Here is a 17206-nt window from a genome sequence, read left to right on the forward strand (position 1 = left end):
TTGGAAAACTCAAAAGTGGGGCGGGAGGATGTCGAGACAGATGTGCAAAGAGCGAGTAGGAAGCAGGAAAAGTTAAAAAAAAAAAAAAAAAAAAGAAAGAAAAGTGAGGTGGAGTCCCTTCTGGTCTGACAGGGGACAGAACGTCCTGTCACAAGTCACAGTGTGCAAGGAGACAGACAGACAGAGGAAAGGGAGGTTTGCACTGGGATAGAGAAAGAAGCTGACAAGATGGTGGAAGTGGCACCGAAGTGAAACGTGGGCCCCGTGTTTCAATCCTACTTGTGAAGTGAAGTCTACGGTCTGTTCTGCAGACGAGCTGGTGACTCAGCAGTGAATTTGGACGATTTGCAAGGTCACTTTCAAATCCGTGCACTTACTACGTGCGCTTATCGAAGGTGATGCAATTCGTTCTCGGCTTCACGGGATTAGCAGGAGTGAAGCCGGCTGCTTATTTCAGAGGCGGCTCCACTGAATACACGCACAAATATGTACACTTTCACTCTCAATTAGAAAGAAGCATTTCATTAATGATGCGTTTGGGGATGCTACTTTTTCAGTTGTTTTCTCATAATTAGCTCTTTATGCAACACTGTTAAATGAGGCAGATGTTCATTGGGAGAGAAAGGAAAACATAAAACAGTCCCCACTTCTTCAGGGTTTATCTTATTATAAATCAGCCTCTCCACCCCAAAGAATAAAAAAAATAAAATAAAAAAACGAGTCAGCATTTCTTCAGCAGAGCCGAATTTAGAAACATATGCTGAAAAAAACGCATGGGGGCTCACCTTTGTCTTCCAAACATTTGACTCAGCCCAGTTCCAAGTTAGTGTTGTACTGTCTGAAACGTCTCCATGTAGTTCATCACGTTCTTCTGATTTGTGTTCCAGAAGTGCCGCTAGTCCTCTACCTGTTCCTGCTCATCTCTCTGGTGTGGTTGTGGGCGGGCCTTCATATGAGCTACAAGCACATGTGGATGCTTGTCCTCTACATCATCTCCAACTGCCTGCTGGTGAGATCATTCGCCTACTTACTTACCTAATATTGGTTCAGCTGTTCATTTATTTACGCAAATATTGTGAAAAGTTGTGAATGCAGGTCATTGTGGGGAATTAAAGGCTGGGGTGGACCATGGCAATTACATCGGGTCCTGACATTTCCAGAGACAGTGAACGTATTGTTTCACATGCTTAAAAACATATAAAAATGTTTAAACTATCAAGATATAACATAAAATAGAAATGTAGTAGAGCATAGAAGAAAAATGCATACATATACTTACATTCCAACATATTTAATGTCTAATGTTCCAAATATATGCAATTAAGTACATGTTTTGTTGTTGGCCATTATCATAAATGATGCCAGCAACTCAACTGCCAATTTACATGGGTACAGAGAAAAAAAAAAAAAAAAAAAATTTAAATTCATTTGCTCCCAAAAAAGTATAAATACGTTCTATTTTAAATGTATTAAGTGTCCCAAAGAGGTATTTATATGTTGTTGTTGTTTTTTATGCGAGAGCATACAGAAGGCTTTGATGCAGTCTCTCAAATGCAAAGAATGGGTGAAAAAAATTGTAGAAATTACAAAAACGGCCAACAAGTGGCAGCAGAGTATAAGAGATCAACCAGGGCCTTGATTAAAACGAGCTGTTTCCCCAACAATTCTAAACAGATTTGTGATTATTAATGAAATTTAGCTATAGTCTAATGCTAATTGCTGCAAAACGGAAACAGATAGAAATATACTTTTTTTTTTCCTAATGAAAGAAAAGATTTTAATCTTTCTTTTGGTAGGTTCCTTTTTTTTTTTTTATAGCAATAGAACACAATATTTTGTGGGCCTTGCAAAATCAGTCAAAACCCAGTAAAACAGCCGGGAGCGAAGGGGGTTGCTTCTGTGAAAATGGCTGGGAGTGAATGAGTTAAGGATGATTTTTGGGGAGCATATTATACACGGGTACGTATGATATAAGGGATTTTACGGTCTTATTTAGTAATCTTAAATGCTATTGGACTTGAAAAGTAGCTCATTTTCACATAGCTTCATTCCACTCTATATTTTAAGTAGCACATGGATACATTGTCCCGAAAAGACCTTGCATCTTGGGAAACTAATTTGCATCCACTTTTATAAAGACAACAACAACAAAAAAGCGACCTAATCAACCTCCCTGCGGCCCGGGAGTCCAGCCTGACTGTTTGTTTTTCTGTTTTCGTCACTGTGGTGCAGACGTAATGTGCCCGTAAAAGTGTGTGGTAGCTCTTGGTGATATGTGGCATAGATGTGCAAAAGACATCAGTGTCACACCAAAGTAAATTTATTTTGGTGGAACCAACGCAGGATGATGCGCGATGATGTCAGACAATGTTGAGCTTCCAGACAGCTAAAGTGATCAGTGACATCATCATCATGCCAGCGTTTCTTTTTGGCCAATGGCGTAAGCGTGTTCCTAAAAGTCAAAGGTCATTGTTTGCCAGGGTGGGGGGGAAAAAAAGGACATTTTCTAATCTTGGAGCACTGATGTGACATTCCTCAACTGAAACAATCTGGCATTTTTGAAGAAGTTTGACTTGCCCGTCGTTCTGTTCCAGCTTTCCAACTTCTGTACGCTTTCAAAATTAATGCCTGAGGCCTGTTCGGGACCCTGTAATTGGTTCAGCATTGGCAGTCATGTCACTAAAAATGTCCTCCACAAAAGACTCAGAAATGATTTTAGGCATGCTTTCTGGTTATTAAGTCATCAAAAAAGAAGGAAAATCACAGTGAATATCAAAAAAAAAATTAAATAACAAAACACTGTCTTCTATTTCATCATTGTGCTCTTTTTCTTCTGCATCATGCAAGGAATTTTCTAGAGGTGTTAAAAAAAATCGATTCGGCAATATATATCGCGATATTACATTACGCAATTCTTGGATCGATTCAATAGGCGGCCGAATCGATTTTTAAATATCCATTTTTGATGGATAAATATTCACCAAAACGTCTTAGGGTTTACACCTTAAGCATGGAAGAATGTTATATTAATGGAACATTAAGCCTTAATATTTTTATTTTAATGCTGTTCAAACATGAAACAGATTACAACCTTTATAAGACTGAAGTTTCAGATAAATAAATAATACATTTTCATACAAATCTTACACCGTACTAGTTTACTGATTAGTATTTTCTAAATTTGAATTAAAAAAAAATCGCAACAATCGACTTATAGATCGTATCGGGATTAATCGGTATCGAATCGAATCGTGACCTATGAATCGTGATACGAATCGAATCGTCAGGTACTAGGCAATTCACACCCCTAGAATTTTCCATTATGAAAAGATTCCCGCTGTTGTGGATGTGCTTGTTTGGCACGTACACCCCAGCAGCTTCTTACTTAGTTCCAATAAATAGCTGCATGTTTTACTGCACAGAACTCTGTGTGTGTGTGTGTGTGTGTGTGTTGTCAGACAGGTGTGACTCTTTTGTCAGTCATATCACCCTTTTCCTCTTCACTCCCATTTTCCCTCGATCCATCTCAATAATTGCTCCACATGTGTGACACAGCGGACTGAATGAGGAGACACTCATCCAATCACAGCACATCTTTCTCCTCTTTAGCGCCTGCTGACTCACCTCATCGTACCTTCGCAACCAATCGTCAATTGCACCTCTCTTTTCTTACTCATTCACTATTGTCCTGCTTATTAAAACGTGACACGGAATATCAATGTTAATTATCTTCATTTTGAGAGTCGCAACAGGGAAAACGAGCTGTGCCAAGTGACGCTTGGAGGTGTTCTTTATGATGCTTTTCAAATGTCAAACGGCATCCAGCTGCATCATCAACGTCATCTACTTGTTTTCACTTTATACTCCATTTCCACCTCCTTACATCTCTCATTTGTTTTGTTTGGCCTCCTCTACGCACATGATGTCTTCATGGAACAGGGCACACTTACATAACAGGCCTGCGTTTAAGCCTGTTCCTATTGGCTGCATATGCTACTAATGATCTGCACTTAAGCACCCATGTTGCTTTTATGACCATGGAGCTGCATACTGAACATAGTTGGCGAGATACAAACTCTGACAGATGCTTTCAGGCAGCGAGCACATGAAGGACAGAAAGTTTGAATGGAGCGTCATGAAGCAAAATGAATTTGCAAGGATTTCATTTGATAAACAAAGCCCTATAAAGAACACTTTTTGGCGTGTGACTTATTTAGTTGGAATGTTGTTGGATAATTCTGAACAAACAACCTCTTTTTAGTTTTTAGTACATTTTCGAAAAAAGCACAAATCCATTCTTATCAGGCGTTTTGTGTGGAATTAAAGGAAAAAATGGACATTCAATCTTGAATCGGGTGCTGTCTGCTTTCTGCAAACCACTGAGAATATCATGGGTGAAACCTGCACGCACCTGTATGCATGCACATTCACACAGGACTGTCCCCGACCCCCTCAAGCATTACATCAGTCTGTGGTTGCAGTCATCGCCCAGCGATGGGTGTCGTGAAATACAAGATGGCCTTGCGGTATTTGACGCCCTTGTGTTTTGGGGTAATTCGCACCTGGCACTGTTTGACCAGGAGGGTTTGGTAATGCCGCGGAAGTGGTGCAAGCACAAATACCAGGGTGCCAATGATGTCATGTCCTAATGATGTAATCTTCCATTAGAACGGCTTGAACAGATGCCAGTAAAGTCACACCAAAAGATGTATGAAGCAACATGTAGCATTTCCTTTCTCACTCACTTCACAGGGACTGTACGTGTTTGCAGTCTACTTTGTCATGCACAACCAGCTGTGTTGGCCCGCAAAAGCCACTTACAACGTGGAAATGAGCGGCCATGACAGTCCTGACTCCACCTATCAGGGAGGTGGGCCAACGACTGTTGGGGCTGACATCAACAAATCCACACAGAACCTCATCAGCGCTATGGAAGAGGTACCACACACACAAAACACACAAATCCGAGTAATGACATACTTTTCTTCATGACTTCATCAACTTCTGAGGGCGGACATGTTAAATTATGCGATACTGACGATCAACCTCCAATTTTATAACCGAGACCGAAATAATCAATCCATCTAGTTTGTGGATAAACTGGAAATATCCCAGCTAGCTGACTTAAGGAGAAAGGAGGGGAACACATGGATGTTATTTAGTGTTAGCAATAAGCTAGCATACAGAAAGGCTAAGCTGCATTGATTTAAACACATGAGATGTAATTTTCTTTGTTTTATGTTTAATTTAACTGTAAACATCAACTGGGAGTGGCAATAAAGAGGTTGAACTTTTTTTTAATCAATTAAGAATTGTTTACTAATGTACTAATTGTATGCCAAACTGAGTCCAGTCCGGCCTTCCTGGGTGGAGTTTGCATGTTCTCCCAGTGCCTGCGTGGGTCTTCCCCGGGTACTCCGGTCTCCTCCCACATTCCAAAGACATGCATGACAGGTTAATTGGGCACTCCGAATTGTCCCTATGTGTGCTTGTGAGTGTGGATGGTTGTTTGTCTCTGTGTGCCCTGCGATTGGCTGGCAACCAGTCCTGGATGTACCTACTGCCCAAAGCCATCTGAGATAGGCTCCAGCACCCCCTGAGACCCTTGTAAGGAATAAGCGGTCAAGAAAATGGATGGATGGATGCCAAACTGCTGTTTGTTGTAAAGTGAGTTGAGTCACTACCACCATACAGCCTTACCAAGTCAAAGCAAAAAAAAAATAAATAAAATAAAAAACTATGTTTAAAAAAAAAAAAAGAGAGAGCGAGCGAGAGAAAGAGTCTTTGATGAAAATGGATTTTTACGTAGTCTTACAGCTTCAGACACCGAAGTTTTGTGACACTTCAGTGACGTGAACTTTCTAAAATATTTGGTCAAGTTCTGAATTGTACAGTTGAGAGATTCCATTGTAATTCTAAATTTCTCATGAAATAGGGCTTCTGCTTTGTGGCAGGTTCAGCAAAAAAAAGTGGTTCAAAATGATAAGCTGTATATATCATAGCTAGTAGACTTAAGGAGAGAGACAGGGAACACACGGATGCTATTAAGTGTTAGCATTCAGCTAGCATACAGAAAGGCTAAGATGTGTGGTTGTTTTTAAACACAAAGTGTAATTATCTTGATTATGAGTCATTTGAATGTAAACTTCAACTGCTCATGGCAATAAAGAACTTGAATCTTTAAACTAGGGATAGACCGATTATCGGCCGGGCCGATTATCGGTGCCGATATTTGGCATGTTGACAAATATCGGCATCGGCCTTTTTACGAATCTGAAGGCCGATAAAGCTGGAATCTCACCGAGCAGCGAATGCATGCGAACGTAGCAAATTTTGTGCTTTCATCAAGATTTGTAAGATGTTTCTAGACGCTTTTTACTTGTTGCAAAGACTTTTCAAACGTATTCAGTCAATTTTTCACTGTCTGCGAAGATCTTTTGAACCCTGACGAAAACCCAAAATTAGATACATTTAATTTTGTATACATTTGTCACTGCTGAAACTGGGAAGTCCCAACACTTTTTAATTTATAAAAAAATAATAATAATTAAAAAAAAAAATTGAAATTACGTTGAAAATTTGGAAAACTTTATTTACAATAGAAAATTTTAGAAAACTATTTATTCTCTGCAAACACTGAAGTCCCAACACTTTTTAATTTATATAAAAATAATAATAAAAAATACAACAAATTTAGAAATTATGTTGTAATTTTGGAAAACTTTATTTACAGTAGAAAACTATTTATTTATGTATTTATTTATTTATTTATTTATTTATTTATTTACTTGCTTAGTTTTGAATTTAGCTTAACACATGCTGATGAACCTTGGAAGTTCCCTACAATTTCTGTTAATTTTTAATTAAACAAAACTGTCTATTCTTAATATGTTTAAAATTAAAAGAAAAGTTTTTTTGTTTTTTTTTACGCTATTATTTTCTCTTTTACTGCAAATGAATATCGGCTTGAAATATCGGTTATCGGCCTCCTTGACAACAAATAATCGGTATCTGCATCGGCCCTGAAAAAAACATATCGGTCTATCACTACTTTAAACACCAAAGTTTTGTGGCATATCAGTGACTTTCTTCCTAAAATATATTGGTAAAGTTTGTTTAAATTGGACAGTTGAGAGATTCCATTGTAATTCCAAATTGCTCATGAAATATATCTCCGTCTTCGTGACAGGTTCTAAAAAAAAAACAGTGCATAATGAACTTCCCATTTCAGCTGAATTCATACGTTTATTATGACACTGATGTCCTGCCTATTTAAAATTCCTATTTTAAAAGGTCAATGTATCATCAATTCATCCTCGTGAATTATTGCAACTTATTCTTGTAACTCATCCGGTATTTTAGTAATATGACCACAAAATCACGTGAGTCAGTTAATGTCACCAAATATCACAATACTAAATTGTTGTGGCTTTTGACTAAAATGACTGCACCTTCCCCAGTGTCCACCTTCTCCCCCTTGTTCCCAGGCCCACATTCCCATGTCTCCAGGTGCCCATTACCGCTCCTCCTTCACATATTTCTCACATCAGCTGAGCTGCACAGGGAACATTTATGCCAGTCTGATTCACATGACGTAACATGCTGTGTAAACAGTCAAATGGTCATCATCCACTCATCTTCACTCTTACAACAATTCTGTCAGAGCCACACGTACACAACGTTGTAGCGTGAGAGGCAATCTACATACAAAGGCACACATCACTCTTACGTTGGCTCTGTATCCTCAACCCTGTCTCTGGAGAATTCCCTATAAGGAAGAGTGGGAGTTAGAAGTGTCTCCACTCACGGGAATTGGCTAATCTTGTTTTATTCATGAGAGCACACTACTGCCTCTCCGGGGTTTAACTTCAGCCCGGTGAGAGCGATAAGAGCCCTGCATCACTTCGCAATGAGTACTTACAGATATTTGCCAGCTTGGAAAGAAATTGAAGTGAAATTATAACAAGCAAAAAAAAAAAAAAAAAGGGTTCGGTCTCATCTTGAGTGCAATTTGTCTTCCTGATGGGAAGTTAATACATGAAGGAGACCCTTACTGAGCGTTCGTGTGTATGTGTCATTTTGATTGAGGCATGTGTTGTTGTTTTTTTGTTTGTTTGTTTTTTTGCAATTTCCTGTGGTACTATTTTGAAGTGGAAAACTGACCAAACTGGAGCAAGTTGACACTATGCAATGGAAAAATACAGAAATAATCAGAGAGCACAATCTGGAATATGATTGTGTTACCAGTTTCCATTTACAGTATTGAGGACAGGTGTCAAAACTCAAGACTCGCGGTGCCAGATCCGGCCCACCACATCATTTTATGGGGCCCGTAATAATAATAATAATAATAATAATAATAATAATAATAATAATAATAATAATAACAAAAATAAATGTTTGAATATGTTTTGTGTTACCCTTTTTACAGTAAACTGAACAAAAATTGAACATTCTATTTTTCCTTGACTTGTGGCCTGTGAAAATAAAAATTAAAAACAAATATGGATCAACATTTCAAATTGTCATGTGTAATACATGCTGTTGTGATATATAATATAGATTAATAATAATAATAATAATAATAATAATAATAAATGTTTGTATGTTTTTGTTACCCTTTTTACAGTAACCTCAACAAAAATTTTAAAACCTATTTTTCCTTGACTTTTGATTTCAAAACTAGTAATTAGGGATGCGCGATAATATCGGTGGCTGATAATTATCGGCAAATATCGACCAATTTGACGTCAAACAGATAAACCAGATAATAGAGAAATCTCCCGATAATTATCGGCAATTTGATTTCATACAGATAATAAAGAAATCCAACAATAATTATAGACATTCCACGATGGTCCATCTATTGTGGTTGTGGCTCATGTCAATAAAATTCAGCTTCATGGTGCTTTACATACATTGAAACATTGTGCAAAGTTTATACCATTGTTAGACTTATAGTAGGACTCAAGAGTATATTTGTATTCAAGTTAATTTTGCAAACAATTATCGGCTTACTTAAAGGTTATCGACATCGGTACTTCTAAATGATTAGTTTATCGGTATCGGTTGAAAATAGCATTATCGTGCATCCCTACTAGTAATCCACCAATTTATTTACATGTAATAATACATTGAGACAATTGAACATGTATTTGGTTCTACCGTCAGAACGACCCTCTCATGGCTTGTAACTACAAAGCGGCACACAACATTCTTGTTAAATCCTAAAGGCTCGACACAAAAAAAAATCCAAGTTGGTGAATCAACAACTAATTGCACACATATAAAAACAGACAAAGCCACACCAATCCAACTTTGGCTAAGATACAAAGGACTACAGTGCAAGACTTTTATGTCTCCCCGCTAAGACTCGTTTGTTTTGTCTTGCGCTTGAGTTATTAGCCGGTTGTTTAACCCCCCAAAAGTCTTAAAACCCGCGTGACCTCCCATTCACCCCGTGAACTCACTCTGGCCTTGTTCTTAACCCTTTGGGGTGCTTACGACGTATGATGGCGCCTCTGACACAGTGTGTGTGTGAGCGTGTTATGATGAGAAGAGACCTCACCCTGTATTTGTGTCATATTTCCTTGGATGTTGAATCAATGAGTGAGATGACCAAAATGTGCCTGATGACTTTTTGTGTTAGGTGTCAGCGGACTGGGAGCGTGCGTCGCTGAGGGCCGCTATTCCGCCCACCAGCGCTTTTAAGGCCAGTCCGGTGATGGGGACGTACCCCGCTGAGGGCGGCTTCATCAACACCAATTTGGTCACCGCCGATGAGGATTCCCAAGAGTTTGATGACCTCATATTTGCCTTAAAAACTGGTGAGGCCCACCAAAGCGCAGTTTTTGCAAACACAGACAAAATAATGGTTTCACAGTAGTGAGAGCAAAATCCTCTTTTATTTTGTACATTTTTTTTAATACCATGTACCACCTCAAAAAATATTTGGCTCTCCCAGTACCACCACCACCATAACTAGGGATGGGCACGTACCGATAGCAGGCATTTCTACAAGGTGTCAGTACTCGCAAGTATATTTTGTATAACCGCTGTAACGTTATGTACACATTAACGCTGCACATAAATATGATTAAAAAAAATAGTTTCATGAATTAATTCATTATCTGTGCCGTTTATCCTCTATTATTCATTTAAAATCTATACCACTTTAAGAGTTAAATAATAATATACCAACATAAATGGCTGAAAATTAATCGTTTTAGAAGATTAATTCAAAAGTATTGTAGCAAAACATTAAATATAACTCAACTGTGCTTTACAAATGCACTGTAGAGGATTTTTAAAAACAAGTAGCCTGAATCTGTTCTAAAAATAGCTCACCAGTGATGGGACACAATTTAAACAGAAGGACAATGTAAAACATTTATTTATTTTTACTTAAAGTAGCACTAAGGAATTTGTCAACCTTAATAAAATATTTTTGATAACTCTTCTGATGATACATTGACTTAAATTAGTTGAATGGTACCTTTGCCATGGTCGGAGGGGGTCTGTATCATTTTTATTGGAACTAAACAACTTTGAGGAGGATTCTAGGACACAATACGTTTGTCCTCATGGGAAATGTGGTCTTCCTTCAGGCATAACAATAACACTTTTGTCCAGATGCCACCATAATCAACATCAACTGAAAGTTCCTTAGTGTTGCTTTAACATGGTACATTTTTCTTAATGTTCAGAGTATTCTATATTTTGTTTAATAATGAAATACATTATGTTCAATGGGAGAAAACAAAATGTGTTTTTATTTGCCCAAATATGTCAAAAAAGGGATATTTTAGAGCTATAATTTTAATACCGTGACACTGCGATATTTCTGTTCACAGTTATCATACGGTCGGAATCTAATATCGGCCCGTGCCTGTATCGAACACACTTTTGTTTTGTAATGCTCAGAAACACGACTATCTTAAGGATGTGTGTATAATGAACTAAAGATCAACACACACACACTACAGTCAGGTGATGAAATGGAGCGTGGATAGAGTTTTCAACACTGTCAAATTATAAAACAAACCTATGTTGAATAATATCATGTATTCCTTATCACATTTTTTTTTTTTTATAGCATATCCTAAAACTCGGGTTTTGTAGTTTCTGTTTCATTTCAGTTTTGTACTCTGCTTATCTTCAGTATATCACACAATGGTTGAAGATAGAGAACGACTGTGCCCTTTTATTTGCAGTAAATCTAAATGTCTCCAAATTGACTTAATGCTAAGTAAGTTTGCTGCCAAACAACAGAAGTAACGCCCACCCGTCCTCAAGTTGTTGCCACGTCTTTGTTCATTTTACAGTGAACAAACTGGTTTCCTGTCGCTGTGCTCCAAAAACTTTACATGTGGGCCACACAGCAGTGTGGGCTGATGGAGTGTACAGTAGCCTCTAATTGAACTGCCGCCATTTCTCGCTCGAACAATATCCACACCTTCACAAAGATTATGCTATCAGAGATGTGAGAATTCAACAGTTACCTACATTACAATAGAGGGTTAAATATTCCACACATACTGTACAAAAGGAAATGTGCATAATGTTCCTTATAATTTGTAGACGCCTTTAGCTGTTTATTGACCTACAAAGGTTACATCTACTGTAATACATCATCTTGTCAGTCAACATGGTTTCCATTGGAGTCATGCGTGCAATTCTTCAATTGAGGTGGTTGTTAATTAAAGATGCAACGCCCACACTCCTCACGTTGAACGAACAGCAGAAATAGACTTCTATGCAAACTACATGACATCACCTTCCATAAATGATGGACCACGTCATTTCCCCCCCCCCCCAATTTTGAGTTAGCAGCCCATTACAGTCTTCCCTCGCTATAACGCGATTCACTTTTCGCGGTCTCGCTGTATCGCGGATTTTTTTTAAGTGCAATTTTGCAGATTTTTTTACAGTAATATACCCATTTTATAAAAAATTATGAAGTTTTGAACATTATCAATGTTTGAAGAAGAGAGAAATGGGAGAACATGTAAATGCCTCAATGAGAAAAGTATATAAATTGTGCGGTCGGGGATTTTTTAGCCTTAAAACATTTATAAGAGTTGTAAAACATAAAGCTAACTACTTCGCGGATTTCATTTATTGCGGGTATTTTTTGGAACCTAACCCCAGCGGAAAACGAGGGAACAGGGAACACTGTAATCAATTTTCAATAAAGACAGTAAATCGAACAAATCAACATCTGTGGCAGAGCTATGTGATAGCCGGGGATCGTGTCAGAATACCAATTTTTATAAGAATCTGTCTTTAGAATGTAACGTTTGATTCTTCCACTCATGTCAATCAAATCCATAATTTCCACACCATTGCAAGAAAACATATAGAAAAGCACACATATCCAGAAGCAGGAACATAAAAGTATAAAGTAGCAGAATTCTAAAAAAGAAAAAGAAAAAAAAAAAAGAGAGAGAGAGAGAGAGAGAGAGAGAGAGATTATTATATCGTTGGATTGGCTGTTAGCTAGCAAATGTGTTTGATACAAGTAGACTATAAGCAAAACAATGGCGAAAATTATAAATGATAACTAGACTAAGTGCAATTTCTGGAGAAATTGCGTGGGAATGCGGAAAGCTGAATGCTCATAGTTGAATGCTAAGATTTGAATGCATGTGGAATGCTTAGGAAGTAGGGCTGCACAATATATCGAAAAAATATCGATATCGCGATATTGGACCTTGCAATATGCATATCGCAAAGGCATGCAATAAGTTTTATATGGAACTTTATGCTTTTTATATGAATTTGACCAGTCAGATACTAACTAAAATGTGCATCGCCATTCAATAGTTGAAAATTATCAAGACATAATTACAATTAATTAACTAAGATTACATTAAGGTTGCTTATTTTGCTACATGAAAAATGTTTTTCTTTCATTAGGTAATATAAATGAAATTTCTTTAGGTACATGTTAAATATCGAAATAATATCGATATCGCTATATTCAGCAAGTATATCGCATATCGCAAGTTTTTCCAATATCGTGCAGCCCTAATATGATGTTATTTGAGAGAAAAATTATGAAATTATAACCTCCTGGTTGGACAATGCGCTTTACCAATTGTGCCACCGAGCAGTATCAGACACCTGGTAGTGATGATAAGTTATATGTATGGAAGTGCACATGGAAAGTGATACTTGGAAAAAGTTCAATGTCTGTCCCATTGAAAATTAATGGGGAAAAGTTATTTCCCAGTGATATTAAATGTGAAATTGTGCAAATACTGTAAGTAATGTAGAATTAGACGATATATACCCGGTGGGTAAGTGGGAGTTGTTATACGGCAAAAAATAAAAATAAAAAAAAGTGCGGAGAATAAAAATCACAATAACATATGTGGGAATGCTTCAGCATTCCCACATTTATTAATTGTAAAAATATGAGTATTTTTTTATGAAGCCCTGTGGATGGTACAGCAAACAATGACTTCTCCCAGGGCCTTTTTTTTTTTTTTTTTTCTGGTGTGTGCTATGCCAGCCCTTGTTCGAAACCCATAATTTCTGTAGCGTGATGCTAAGTGTGCTAACCACTAAACCACCGGGCTGCCACTTCTTGCAGCTCACACTCATTTTTATATACACTACTGATAAGACATACTGTAAGTTTATTGGTCCTGCTCAGCCACACTAAATATCTCTTTAAGTAAGTGGTAATTCCAAGTTCCAGAAAACTTGTAAATGTCTTATATACGGTATTATAGCGCTGGTATTTTCCCAGATAAGAAGCTTCTGGTAAAATTGAGCAGGATGTGTAGGCCACTGAAATTAGCAGAGAAATGTTCTGTTTGCTCAAGAAGCATTTGTGCTTTGCACATCCGCCTCACAGTCAAGAGGTCCAAGGTTCAAATTTCAAATGAAATAAGCTCTATCCAGGCATCTGTCATTTCCTCCCCAAAATTCTCCTCAGCGATGTGAAGTATCCATTCAAGTAATATCTGTCAATGGTTACAAACCAACATGATACTACACGAACTTGTGCGTTGAAGCCTAACTGAGCGGTGGACAGGCACCTCCCCCCTTTGTGACTTTTGACCTCGCCCCTCCGCCACATGTTGCACTGAACTTTTTAACCGCTAAAGACTAGCAGGGCCAGGCAGTCAGCTGGAAAAATAATTGTCTAATCACAGTTACATAAGTGGGCGAGGTCAGGATGCAGCCCAGTAATGAGGCTCTTCACACACTTCATTTGCTTGTCAACCATTAAACACGCTCGTCTAGTCAGCATGTGGTAAAACGGAGACGGCTGATCATTAACATGATGCGCTTACTGGGAACGACAAGCATTTTCTTATCATCCCTGGCACACGCACGCACGCACACAGCATGTGTGAGTGTGAGATGATCACTCACTCATTTTGGTGCTTGAAGAGCACTTCTCATTTCAGTTCACTGACAGCTGTCAATCACCTTCATTTATTTTTGCATTCATATTTTTGTAATGTAATATTTTGCACTCAGTCTGTCCAATTTGACTAGTGTGGATTTGATTTGACAGAAATGAAAAATATTCTTAAAAAATAAATCAGAAAACATTCTTTTGTCCTGAATTTTGATGATACTTCCTAAAGTGGCCAAATGACGCATATTGGATTTTAGATTTCCCAAATGAATAAAGTTGTGATAAAGTGGGAATTTTGTAACTTTGAAACCATACATGCTATAATCATCTGTATTATTATTTTTTTAATATGGTAAATGTGAAGTTCTTAGAACTGTCTGTGTATGCACCACATTTTCACAGGTTCCCATAGAAACATCTCAGTCTTAGAATGGTCATGGAAGAATCTTGAAACATTGAAAATTCATAGGAATCATCATATATAATAAACATAAGGAAGAAAGATCATGCAAAGGTGAGAGGAATTAAAAAAAAATATGTAAAACATACAAAAGATGCACTTTCTTTCCTCTGAAACATGGCTTTATGATTATTCAGCCATTAGTAATGTCAGAAAGATTATTTATACATTTTGGAAAGACCTGTAGTTTGTTATTTGATAAAAACAACTAATTATAATACTGTATATTCAATAATTTATATTGATGACTTTCAAAACTAATGATGCATGACAAAGGAAGTGCGTGTGGGTTAAAAGGACAAATTATTATTATTAAATTAGGACCATTAAAGGCGTTAATAGAACTGCTGGCTTGCCTTAGAAAATGTGACATGTTTCCTTTACTGCCTCGTCTCGTATTGTCTCCACCCGGCCGCAGCTAAATCTCAAAAGGTCAGTGGCCCGTACGGGGATCGAACCCGCGACCTTGGCGTTATTAGCACCACGCTCTAACCAACTGAGCTAACCGGCCACGTCTGGCCTGCTTTAGTGTGCGCTCTGAATGCGCTGATAGTGAAAAAGAATTCCGGAAGTTAAATTTTTTCAATTAATGTTGACCATAACACTAGTAATCCACTTTGTGTGTGTGCTTCAGGGAGCGGTCTTAACATGAGCGACACTGAGTCCATCCCTGGCAGCCACGACGGGGGCAGCGTGAGCAGCTCCCAAATCGTGGAGCTGCGAAGGATCCCAATCGCCGACACACACCTCTAACACTGCCCGTCCTCATAGCACAACACAGTATTTTTATACCACCGTGACATGTATTTGCACTAAAATGTTGTTTTGTTTTTTTGGAATAGGACATTTTCATGTAGAGCTTTGATATGATTTCTACTGCTTTTATATGGATGTATAAACCTGTATCCGAACGTTGTACTAAATTAATGGATGCAGTTTGACTGACTGGATATTTGAGAATTTTTGTAGCGATCTACTAAATGTGATAGAGCTCTTCTAACATTGTTAATAAATATTATTATGTCTATTTTAAATGTGGTTCTTTTTTGTTATGGATTTTCCCGAATTAGAAGACAAATTAGGTACATATATATATATATATATATATATATATATATATTTATTTATTTATTTTTTAAACTGCCCATTTATTGATTTTTAACATTTTTAATAAACCATCATGTGTCATTTATCCAGCCCAATTATCACTGGTACACTTTATGATATATTTTATTTTTCATAGAATGTGTTTGGCACAATCCTGTTAAAATTATGGAAGCGCCTGAAATACATCTATGCATATTTAAAAATGCTCAATAAATATTTTAAAATTAAGCCGTTTTTCATTTTAAAACAAAAATAACATTATTACTGCACATTAAAATAACACAAGCAAGTGCATAGCTGTTAGCTGCTATGATAAAATATCAAGACAAACTAAACTCTTATATAATGCTTGTTTTAAATACACGTGATTTTGTTTACTTTGAAAACAAACTTCAACTGGGAGTGTCATTAAACAGCTTGAATAATATTTTTTGACAAACTTCAATATTTGCCAAACTAAATGTGTGTGAAGTGAGTTGAATTGAGTCCACTGGCACGATAAAAAGCACATACAGTATCTCAAATTTGCACTGACAAGTCAAGCAAAAATTCAGCCAAATGACGTTTTGTATCGTGACACATTAACAACAAAAGAAGTTGATTTAATACTTAATTTTAAGATTTATATTCAAGATAGTCATCAAAAAAAAAAGTCTTAAGTGAGTGCTCAAGAGCTATTTAATATTTTAAATAATGTATTGCTACTCACATTCATGACAGTTTCTGTTCCTTAAGTAGTAAAATCTGGAACACGTTTCTTGTTTTTGCTCAAATCGGCTGATGGATGCTGGCGATGTTGCAGACAAACAACAGATGAGTGTATTATTTGAAGAAGTGCAGAAACAAATAGTACAATCGTCTCCCTCCACATGCTCATAACTTCATTGTCGTTCCCCAAGGTGAGCCAGCTGAAACTGGAAGAGAAGTGTTTACTACATGAATGGGCCACCTCAATAATGTAGGGGGCCATCAGGGCTACTGGGGGGTCCCACAGAAGGATGCCAGCAATTTCAAACCTGGTGTATGACAAACATGCCATTTACAAGTACTGTTTGGACAAAATACTTGCGAAGACCACCTTGGAATTGTTGTTTATTCTCATTTCAGCCAGGCTCAGCTTTATTTACAGTTCAAAAACTAACAAAGCGCCGTAAACAGGAAACATAAGAAAATGCTATTTCTGAAGAAATTGTGTGTGAATGGAATGCTGAATGGAAAAAATTGAATCATGTGGAACGATATTGAATGAAATGGAATCGTGG

The 17206-nt window shown here is 37.3% G+C and overlaps 1 protein-coding gene and 1 non-coding gene across 4 annotated transcripts in view; one reads left to right on the forward strand and one right to left on the reverse strand.

Moving 5' to 3' along the window:
• The window catches only part of adgrv1 (adhesion G protein-coupled receptor V1), a 107268-nt gene extending 91404 nt beyond the window's left edge, over positions 1 to 15864 (forward strand). For all 3 annotated transcript variants that reach the window (XM_077520624.1, XM_077520625.1, XM_077520626.1), the window contains 4 exons: positions 888 to 1009; positions 4753 to 4938; positions 9650 to 9827; positions 15472 to 15864. In XM_077520624.1, coding sequence (XP_077376750.1) covers positions 888 to 1009; positions 4753 to 4938; positions 9650 to 9827; positions 15472 to 15590 — 605 coding nt within the window. In that variant the 3' untranslated portion in view covers positions 15591 to 15864. The remainder of the gene's footprint in view (positions 1 to 887; positions 1010 to 4752; positions 4939 to 9649; positions 9828 to 15471) is intronic.
• Positions 15275 to 15348, reverse strand: trnai-aau (transfer RNA isoleucine (anticodon AAU)). The gene has a single exon. It is a non-coding gene; the product is annotated as a tRNA-Ile (tRNA).
• Positions 15865 to 17206: the final 1342 nt, after the last annotated feature.

The sequence above is a fragment of the Festucalex cinctus genome, chromosome 5 (assembly GCF_051991245.1).
Source record: "Festucalex cinctus isolate MCC-2025b chromosome 5, RoL_Fcin_1.0, whole genome shotgun sequence".
Taxonomy (NCBI): Eukaryota; Metazoa; Chordata; class Actinopteri; order Syngnathiformes; family Syngnathidae; genus Festucalex; species Festucalex cinctus.